We start from the raw sequence: 11274 nt of genomic DNA on the forward strand, positions 1-11274 counted from the left end.
AGAGGTTAAGTAAACCTGCCCAAAGTTATAGAGCAAGCAGCTGATGGAACAGAGGCTCCAAGTTACTACTGAGTGACTCTAAAGTCTATGCTCTTAACAATCACCCTAAGCACCCCAGGTTTCTTTAGGTGTTCTTCCCAGGAGTTCCCATATTATCCTACATAAATTCCTATCATAGGACACCACGCTGCGCATCCTTATTTACCTGAATGTGTCCGTCACCTGAGCAGAAACTTCTTAAAGGCAAGCACAGTGTTATTTCACTATTGTAGTCCCAACAATTAGCACATGTTTTGATATTCAGTAAACATTATAAAAGAATGTATGAGATGAATGAATGAATGAAATTTATTCATTCTATTAAATTGGGCAGGCTCCAAGGATACAATAAACAAGAACTTGGAGACAATTGGGGAAGACAAGCTCACAAGTAGTTTCATTAAAGCATGATACACATTCTAATAGGGTGCTTCAGGGTATGAGGAGGAGCTCCTTGGAGGAGGTATGATAAGACATATTGCATATGAATAATTTAAATGGAAAGACAGATCCAGGAATAAGCAATAACAGTAATGAAGGACTAATAAGATGCTCCACCTCCTGGAATGTGGGCTTGAAGCAGAAAGTGATGACAGAGCAGCCAGGAGAGGTGGGCAACAGTCAGATTGGCAAGGCCTTGGAGGAGCAGTGGGAAGGCATCTCAAAGTCTTGAAGAACCACAGAGTGACATATTAAGATTTCCATCAAAAATATACATATATAAGGCTGGGTGTAGTGGCTCATGCCTGTAATCCCAGCATTTTGGGAGGCCAAGACAGGTGGATCACCTGAGGTCAGGAGTTTGAGACCAGCCTAACCAACATGGTGAAATCTCGTCTCTACTGAAAATACAAAAATTATTTGTGGAGTGCGTCTGTAATCCCAGCTACTCAGGAGGCTGAGGCAAGAGAAATCGCTTAAAACCCAGGAGACCAGAGGTTGCCAGTGAGCCGAGATCATAGCCACTGCACTCCAGTCTGGGCCAACAGAGTTGAGATTCTGTCTGCCCAAAAAAAAAAAAAAAAAATATATATATATCATATAATATAGTATATTATCTATATATATATATATACATACACACACACACACAAGTAAAACTACCTATGTTGCAGTATTTGAGGATGAATTAGAGGGGAAAGACTAAAACTAGAAGCCAAGAGTCTAGCCTGAAAGCCACTGAAGTAATGAAGGCAATAGGTGAGGGCTGCAAGGGCCCAAATGGTAACTATGGGAATGAAAGCAAGATGAATTGGAATATGGAGAAGGGAAGTTAAGAAGTAAGAAGAGAGAAGTGAAGCACAATTTACTGAAGCCACACAAAATGGAAAAGAAAAAACAACATAGATCTCATAACCATTTACAGAGAGAAGTAGCCCAAATCATTTCTATTCTATTTTCAGTATCCTCGGGACAAGTTCAAATGATCCTGAAAGAAATAATTCACTAACCTGTTTGTAAGGAGTATCATTCAGGTAAATTTCAGTGTCCCCAACTGAAATCAAAACACTTTTAGAACAAACAATATCGTTGTCAAAGCATTTCTTGTTCTGGGCAATGACAGATATATCTGAATCATCTGTACTCTGAAATGTCAAAAATATTTTATTAATACAAACATATACAACCTACATTATTTTAGTTATTTTTATTAAGAAATCTTAAAGATCAGTATTGACAATGGATTGCATTAGAACTGAAAACAACTTACCTCTATAATAAAAGTCATTTTAACTAATAATGTGAAGAATTTTATAGCAATATAGTAGGATAGCTCAACCTTTAAACATCTATAATGTCTCTGTTAAAATTTTGATCCAGCCAAGTTTACCATTTTATTTCTATAGCTCAAATGTATCAACCATTATCATTTTCTTTGTCAATAATCAACAAAACAATATGTCACTTAGGGAAATCTTAAAAAAAAAATTCATTTGAGACATCTCTTTGGTTTTATTTAAAGGATATTTCTGGCTGAATAATTATTTGTCTATAAATAAGAACACAAATAGTTACAAAACTTTGGTATTTGTTAGTAAATAAAATAATGTGCATTGTTTGAGAGCTTGCTTCGCATTTTACATATATTATCCAATTTAGTTCTTATGTAAACTTTTTGAATTAGGTATTATTTCCATTTTACAGATGAGGAAACTGAGGTTAAGACGGACTAATTGATTATCTGAGATCGCTTTGCCAAATAAGCGGAGGATCAGAGTTCAAATCCCTAATCTGTTTTGTTTGTCTTGATGCCACTTATAAAGAAATTAGGAAGGGTCTAGAAATGGTTGAGGAGAAAGACAACTTTAGATGATAGGGAATCCCTAACTTCAAGGAACACTGTTTGGTCTCTCTACTCTAAATGACACACTTCCACTTCCAGTTAGACCCCTTTCCTTAGCAACTCCCCCACTGCATCCACTAAGTCACTCTTTAGAATCAAAGTTTCTAATTTTCTCCCCCAGTTGAATGGATAGGTTTCTTCAGTTGCACTGACTCTGGAAATTTCATTCTAAAATATTGTTTGTATCTGGTTCTTTAAAAGTTTTAATTGGCAAGTTATAATTGTATATATTTATGAGATACAAAGGGATGTTATATGTATATAATGTGAAATAATTAAATAAAACTAACATATTCATCAACTCATATACTTACAATCTTTCTAGGAAGAAAGTACATGCTTCTTGTCAAATTTTCAAAGTGGTCTTAATCTCCCCCAAAGTTAAAAGCTACTATTTGAAGAGCCCCTTCACTAATAGTGGACAGTAGAGATTTCATTAAAAGGAAAGGAAGAAATGTGACATTTCTCCTTGGATTCAATGTTCAGTTTTCAAAGGGCCATACATATTTCCTGAATCTTTTCCATTTTGAGACATATGGGTCAGCGTTTATTTTCATAGTAAGAAAAAGTCATTAAATGTTTGGCAATTATAGGCCAGGCACTGTGGCTCATGCCTGTAATCTCAGCACTTTGGGAGGCCAAGGAGGACACATCACTTGAGCTCAGGAGTTCAAGAGGTCAGTCTGGCCAGCAAACCTGGTCTCTAATAAAAATGCAAAAATTAGCCAGGCATGGTGGCACACGCCTGTAGTTCCAGCTACTCACGAGGCTGAGGCAAGAGAATTGCCTGAACCTGGGAGGCTGAAGTTGCAGTAAGCTGAGACCATGCCACTGCACTACAGCACTCCAGCCTGGGTGACAAAAAAAAATTGGCACTCACTGCAGCCTCAATTTTCCAGGCTCAAACAATTCTTCCACCTTGGCCTCCTGAGTAGCTGGGAGACTACAGGTGTGTGCCACTACACGTGACCAATTTTTAAAATTTTTTTGTAGAGGCAGGGTGTCACTATGTTGCCCAGGCTGGTCTCAAACTACTGGGCTCAAGTGAGCCATTCATTTTAACCTCCCAAAGTACTGGGATTAGTGGTGTAAGTCACCTTGCCTGATGATCATAGAGTTCTTGATGTAAATTCTCCACACTTAGTTTTTCACAACACTGGCAATGTGAAAACTAGCTCAATTCATCTCTTATTTTGGCTAAATTCTTTCTGCCTTGTTAATAAGTGTTATAGTGACTAGAGGATAGTTTTTTAACGAATGGTATTGATGGAGTAATTAATGTGTCCCTCTGTAGCCCATTTTTCCTTCATAGATGCTGGGAGCTTTTGCTGCTTTTTAAACAATCCTTTTGCAAAGCATTGCCTAAATTTTGAAAAGTGAAATAATAAGGGTCATTACAATGATTATGACATTGTACCTCTCAAAAAAATAATGTCATACTTTTCTGCCTTTCTGCATAATTTGCAAAGAAGTAAAAGTACATAATTTAGGGTTTTGCTTTGCTCTTCCTCTTGGGAAAAGTTATTTAGATTAAGGGATGTGAAAAGTTTATTGAAAGGCTTTCTATTGCCATTATATTTTATTACTATCAATTAAAGTGCCTCAATGTTAGTTTTATCCTTTATATTAAATCTGAAATGTCAAGAAATATTCTATCTGTATGGTTTGTCTTATAATATCATGTTATGCTGACAGTAATTTGAAACAATAGCACTATACCTAAAAGTCACATTTCTATACTTTCCATTTCTAACATATTTCAAGTTAATATTAGGTTTAGAAATAATGCCGCAGAGTTGCTAAGCAACATAGTAATAATGATAACAAAGCTGGAGGAAAAAGGTCAACATCAATGTGCCACATGGGCTCCTCAAAACCCTTTATTCTCAGGTACTAAAAGCTTTAATACAGAATATGCCCCAAAATGACTCTGAAACAGAAACTCAGCACCTTTCAAGGACGTATATAATTATACTTGACATGTCAGTCTCAGCACCTGTCATAGCCCCAGCCTTTTAAGGGTAATTATCCCACACAAAGTCTCTGCCAATATCATAGCCTCAGGCAGCCATGGTTTATGTCCCAAAGCAGCGCATTCATTTATGGGCAAAGGGACTTCAATGCTGGCAGAAAAAACGAACTATACTCTATTCAATTCTCTCTCAAATTTGAACCAGAAAATACCGAATTTTTTTTAATGTTTTGCAGTAAGATCTGAGGGTGAATAAACACGTAAAGGATGTAAGGAAGTGTGGGAGCTGACCAGGTAAAAACAAGCTGAACATATGAGGAAGTAGAAATGATGACTGAACTGAAGAAAAAGTAGAGAAAAGACACAGAAAAGAAAGTTAGACATGCTGGCCTGAGTAAGCAGAAAATAGGGCAGTCACACAGAGATTGTCCAAGTTGCAAGAATGACATCAGGTCAACCATGACTCTCTGCTGCCTGGGGCCAAAACCACCCTTCAGTTGACACCTTCATGAGGTTCTTGTTAGAACACATAAAACGTTGGAAAAAAGAATGGTAAATATCGTAAAAGTCTACAAAAAGTTTACGAAGATCTTACCTTGTGATCAAATTAATTAAAATTGGATGTATTTTTTTAAATAACTTTAGTGTTAATAATGAACAATGCAAGGTAAAATTTGGTTTTTTCTTTTGAACACCATTTTTGTGTAATATTAAGAGATAGTAAAACATTTTATTTACCTTTTGAGTATACGGCAACAAAAAAGGGAAGAGAGAAATAGATGAAATTTACCTTTTAACCGTCTTTATTAAGTTTATTAAGTTTTAAGATTTAATTTGGGAAAATCTGAGTCTCTCTCGCTGCGCGTTCTAGACCTCGACGAAGATAAGTGTTTAGAGGTGCAGAGGACACCAACATGTTGATCATCGATTTTATATAATATTTGTTGATTATCTTGACTCTGATATATAGCACAAATAGTGATCTATTTACATGTGATCTTGTGACTGACATTATATAAGTATTCGCAGTATAAAAATACAAAAGATATAGTTCTTGTATTAATAGCTCTCCTGATGTTTGATTTATTACTTTCGCAATAATCAAGATACATACATATGTCCAGATATTCTATCTCTCTCTTTGTGACTTCGTATCTTAATCATAGCTCCATTTTTTGTTGTGGATTAATTTTTAGCAGACGCCTCAATTGCGCTTGAGAGAGATTTATAGAGCAAATATGTCAAATATGTCTATTGCGTAATGTATACACATTATTGTAAACTAAGCAATATTGCAAATCTGAGATATGGTGTACATTTATAAACACTCATATACGTTTGGTAGGTATCATTATTTGTATATATTATATGAATGTGTCTGTGATTGTATTTATATACAAAAATATATTCTTGCTGAGTATTTTTCTAGCATTACCAATTTTTAAGTAGCAATTACTCTGCTCTTTTAGATATGTTTGCGTTTTTAGCTTAGTGTGTTTTTGGAACTCAGAAGATTATTCCTCTTACTGACTTACGTTTAGATGATTTGTATGCCCACAGAAATAATCAAATTTCCTTTATCTATTTTGTGTCTTTACCATTGCTTAATTTTAAGACGTGGGTGTCCATGCACAGAACATTATGTGTTCTTTACTTTGATTTCTTCTCAGAAACACTTTTATAATCAGCTGCAGTACACAATTTGCTTCTTACGGGAAGGTTGTTGGAAAGGACTCTTGAACAGGTGCTTCTTGAAGGCAAGGTTTCTGAATTACTTCTGGAGACTGTGTCATTTCACTAGAGAAGAAACTTCTGGATTCTCGATCGGAAAGAAGATGTGTTCGTGAGATTGCTGGGCCCAATAAGCGGGCAGAGACAGGAGTTTAATAGCATGGGACTGAAATAATAGCAAGACTGAATATTTCCTATGCCTTTTTTGTTTGACATTGGCTTTTTTTTGTTTTGTTTTTCAAGCCCAAGAAAAAATTTCTGGCAGGCGCAGTGGGCTCATGCCTGTAATCAGCACTTTTGGGAAGCCAAGGCGGGTGATCTCCTGAGTCAGGGATCTTGAGACTAGCCTGACGCAACATGGAGAAACCCGTCTCTACTAAGTACAAATTAGCTGGCGTGTGGTGCAATGCCCTTAATTCAGCTATTTGGGAGGTTGAGGCAGGAAGAATTGCTTGTCCGCTAGAAAGGTGAGGTTTGTGGTGAGCCAAGATTGCACCATTTGCACTCCAGTCTGGGCAAATAAGAGTGAAAACTCCAAAAAATAAAGGAAAGAAAAAAACAGAGAGAGAGAGAGAGGAAGAAGAAAGAAAGAAGAAAGGAGGAAGGCAGGAGGAAGAAGGAAGAAGGAAGGAAGGAAGGAGGAGGGAAGGAAGGAGGAAGGAAGGAAGAAGGAAGGAGGAAGAAAGAAGAAGAAGAAGGAAGAAGAAGAGAAAGAAAGAAAGAGAAGGAAAGGAGGAAGGAGGAAGGAGGAAAGGAAGAAAGAGGGGAGAGAGAGAGAAGAAAGAAAGAAGAGGGAGGGAGAGGGGAAGGGGGAAGGAGGAAAAAGAAAAAAAGAGGGAAAGAAAGAAAGGAAAGAAAGAAGGAGGAAGGAAGGAAGGAAGGAAGGAAGGAAGGAAGGAAGGAAGGAAGAAGGAAAGAAAGAAAACTAAAAGAAAACCTTTCTTTTGAGCCATTTATAGCTTAAAACAAATGAAGTAAAGCATTCTCTTGTGAGCAAAATTTGAGGCATATTTCTTACTATCTGATTTCTCCAGAATTTGAAAACCATTTGTGAGTATTCCTAAATGATGGCAATATAGCTATTTGCATAAGTTCAACAAGAATCTATTTTCTGCTGTAACAGAACACAGTTGGAGACACTGGTTATTTTACCATGGCTTTGACTAGGATGGAGTATTTACAGATATGACTGGACTGCTTTGGGGAATTTAAGTTGACATTATAGAGCTGACCAAAGCCTCTTATACAGACTGGCCTGGCACCTTGTTTATGCAATTCCTTTACAATGTTTGTGACCTGTAGTAAGTGAAGCACATCACTTTCTGACAGGACTAGAAACCCCAAGTTATTTTGGAACCTCAAGAAGAGAGAAATTAACCCAATTCATATAGGTATTTGCAGGCACAGATAAATCCTTAGCTTGGCTAACCTCAAGAGGCTTTTAAAAGGTCTAACCTGAGATTATGAAAAAGTTACAACAAAGTCAACATAAAAGAGCCTATATGTACAATAATTATTCTTCCTTCACTTTATGCAAATAATCAAGCCATATATACTACAATTAAAACTTATTTTGCAAGTAAATTGGTTCTGTTATGATTTGTCTTTCATAGAAATGAGGAACTAGAGAGGGAAAAAAATATCATTTGAAAAGAAACTATGGTACATCTTTTATTAGATTGTGGCCTTGTCCATTATTTCTTAGTTGTTATTATTTCTCTACAATCAAACATAAACACAAGAATATACTTTCCTCTTGCCAGGACTCAGAGTTAAGACAAATACTCTACTTGAAGTATTTTCTGCACAATCACTATTTGAAACTACAATGATAAATGTTATGTTTTCTCTGCTACAAAAGAAAATGAGGGTAACAGGAGAAAATACTAATAAGTAGTTATTGAGTTCACCAAATGCCCAGCATTCTGCAAAATGACTTGGAAAGAATAATAAGAAATATAAGGTATTGTCCCCACCATCAAAACCTTAGAATTTTCTTAGAGAAATCTGGAGTATATACTTCACATGGAGTATACATAGTAGATATGTCTTTACCAGCATGCTTTCTATTTAATAAGCCCCTAAAATTGTTTTATTAAATGAATGAAATAATAATGTGAACAAAGATCACCACCATACATTGGAGAATGTTTGTAGAGACGCTGACACATGTATAAGAGTTTCAATGCTTTTGGTAGAAATGTGCAAATATTTTTTCCATACACGAAATGAAAAAGTTTCATAGAATCTTTGTCTTACTACTTAAAACGATACCATAAACAAACATCTTTAACAGTAATGATATAAACAATGGGAACATGTAATGTTTGACATTATATTGTCAGTGAAACTTTCTTTGTTCTGAATGTAACTTAAATTTGACCATGCAGAAGAAGAGAATAATTTCAAAAATAATTAAAATCAGGTTGTTAAGAAAGTAAAATGTTCTACATCCTCACTACTCAAAATATGGTCCACAGACATGGAACATCAGCACTATCTAGTAGCTTATTGAAAAGGCAGAACCTGGGGGATTTGGCAAGATGGCAGAATAGGAACGCCTCTGGTCTGCAGCTCCCAGTGAGACCAAAGCAGAAGGTGGGTGATTTCTGCATTTCCAACTGAGTTACCTGGTTCACCTCACTGGGACTGGTTCGACAGTGGGTGCAGCCCACGGAGGGTGAGCAGAGGCAGGGTGGGGCGTGGCCTCACCCAGGAAATGCAAGGGGCCAGGGAACCAGGGAACTCCCTCCCCTAGCCAAGGGAAGCCATGAGGGGCTGTGCTATCCAGCCCAGATACTACGATTTTCTCACGGTTTTTGCAACCCACAGACCAGGAGATTCCCTCGTGTGCCTACAACACCAGGGCTGGGTTTCAAGTTCAAAACTGGGCAGCTATTTGGGCAGACTCCAAGCTAGCTGCAGACTTTTTTTTCATTCCCCAGAGGCACCTGGAACCCCAGCAAGACAAAACTGTTCACTTCCCTGGAAAGGGGTCTGAAGCCAGGAAGCTAAATGGGCTCATTCAGCGGGTCCCACCTCCATGGAGCCCAGCAAACTAAGAACCACTGGCTTGAAATTCTCGCTGCCAGCACAGCAGTCTGAAGTTAACCTATGACAATCAACCTTGGTTGGCGGAGGGGCATCTGCCATTACTGAGGCTTGAGTAGATGGTTTTCCCTCACAGTGTTAAGAAAGTCACTGGGAAGTTCTGTCTGGGCGGAACACACCACAGCGTGGCAAAGTGGCTGTGGCCAGACTACCTCTCTGGATTCCTCCTCACTGGTCAGGGCATCTCTGAAAGAAAGGCAGCAGCAACAGTCAGGGGCTTATAGACAAAACTCCCATCTCCCTAGAACAGAGCACCTGGGGGAAGGGGCGGCTGTGGGCACAGCTTCAGCAGACTTAAACATTTGTGCCTGCTGGCTCTGAAAAGAGCAGCAGATCTCGCAGCAGAGCGCTCAAGCTCCGCTAAGGGACAGACTGCCTCCTCAAGTGCCTCCTGACTGAGAGACATTTCCTAGTAGGGGTCGACAGACACCTCATACAGGAGAGCTCTGACTGTCATCATGTGGGTGCCCTTCTGGGATGAAGTTTCCAGAGGAAGGAGCAGGCAGCAATCTTTGCTGTTCTGCAGCCTCCACAGGTAATACCCAGGCCAGGCAAGCAGAGTCTGGAGTAAAACTCCAAGAAACGCCAGCGGACCTGCAGAAAAGAGCCCTGACTGTTAGAAGGAAAACTAACAAACAGAAAGTGATAACATCAACAAAATGTACACCCACACAAAATCCCCATCCAAAGGCCATCAGCATCAAAGATCAAAAGTAGATAAATCCACAAGGAAAAGGAAAAAACAGCACAAAAATGCTGAAAATTCCAAAAACCAGAATGCCTCTTCTCCTCCAAATGATCTCACCTCCTCTCAGGCAAGGGCACGAAACTGGACAGAGAATGAGTTTGATGAATTGACAGAAGTAGGCTTCAGAAGGTAGCTAGTAACAAACTCTTCAGAGCTAAAAGAGTATGTACTAACCCAATGCAAAGAAGCTAAGAACCTTGATAAAAGGTTATAGGAACTGCTAACTAGAATAACCAGTTTAGAGAAGAACATATATGACCTGATGGAGCTGAAAGACACAATACGAGAACTTTGTGAAGCATACAAAAGGATCAACAGACAAATGAATCAAGCAGAAGAAAGGTATCAGAGATTGATTATTGGCTTAATGAAACAAAGCACGAAGACAAGATTAGAGAAAAAAGAATGAAAAGGAACAAAGACTACAAGAAATATGGGACTATGTGAAAAGACCAAACCTATGACTGATTGATGTAGCTGAAAGTGACGGGGAGAATGGAACCACGCTGGAAAACACACTTCAGGATATTATCCAGGAGAACTTCCCCAACCTAGCAAGACAGGCCAACATTCAAATTCAGGAAATTCAGAGAACACCACTAAGATACTCTTCGAGAAGAGTAACCCAAGACACATAATTGTCAGATTCTCCAAGGTTGAAATGAAGGAAAACGTGTTAAGGGCAGCCAGAGAGAAAGGTCGGGTTAGCCACAAAGGGAAGCCCATCAGACTAACAGCAGATCTTTCTGCAGAAACCCTACAAACCAGAAGAGAGTGGGGTGGGGGGCAATATTCAACATTCTTTTATTATTATTATTATTATTATTATTATGATATTTTAAGTTCTAGGGTACATGTGCATAATGTGCAGGTTTGTTACATATGTATATTTGTGCCATGTTGGTGTGTTGCACCCATCAACTCATCAGTACCCATCAACTCATCATTTACATCAGGTATAACTCCCAATGCAATCCCTCCCTACTCCCCCCTCCCCATGATAGGCCCCGGTGTGTGATGTTTCCCTTCCCGAGTCCAAGTGATCTCATTGTTCAGTTCCCACCTATGAGTGAGAACATGCGGTGTTTGGTTTTCTGTTCTTGTGATAGTTTGCTAAGAATGATGGTTTTCAGCTGCATCCATGTCCCTACAAAGGACACAAACTCATCCTTTTTATGGCTGCATAGTATTCCATGATGTGTATGTGCCACATTTTCTTAATCCAGTCTGTCACTGATGGACATTTGGGTTGATTCCAAGTCTTTGCTATTGTGAATAGTGCCGCAATAAACATACATGTGCATGTGTCTTTGTAGCAGCATGATTTAT

At 38.4% G+C, this 11274-nt stretch overlaps 1 protein-coding gene across 1 annotated transcript in view; it reads right to left on the reverse strand.

The window, feature by feature from the left end:
* Positions 1–11274, reverse strand: part of OTOGL (otogelin like) — a 181164-nt gene that overhangs the window by 86326 nt on the left and 83564 nt on the right. The window contains exon 26 of the mRNA XM_017870369.1: positions 1491–1625. Coding sequence (XP_017725858.1) covers positions 1491–1625 — 135 coding nt within the window. The remainder of the gene's footprint in view (positions 1–1490; positions 1626–11274) is intronic.

The sequence above is a fragment of the Rhinopithecus bieti genome, unplaced genomic scaffold (assembly GCF_001698545.2).
Source record: "Rhinopithecus bieti isolate Rb0 unplaced genomic scaffold, ASM169854v2 scaffold_5153, whole genome shotgun sequence".
NCBI classification, from domain to species: domain Eukaryota; kingdom Metazoa; phylum Chordata; class Mammalia; order Primates; family Cercopithecidae; genus Rhinopithecus; species Rhinopithecus bieti.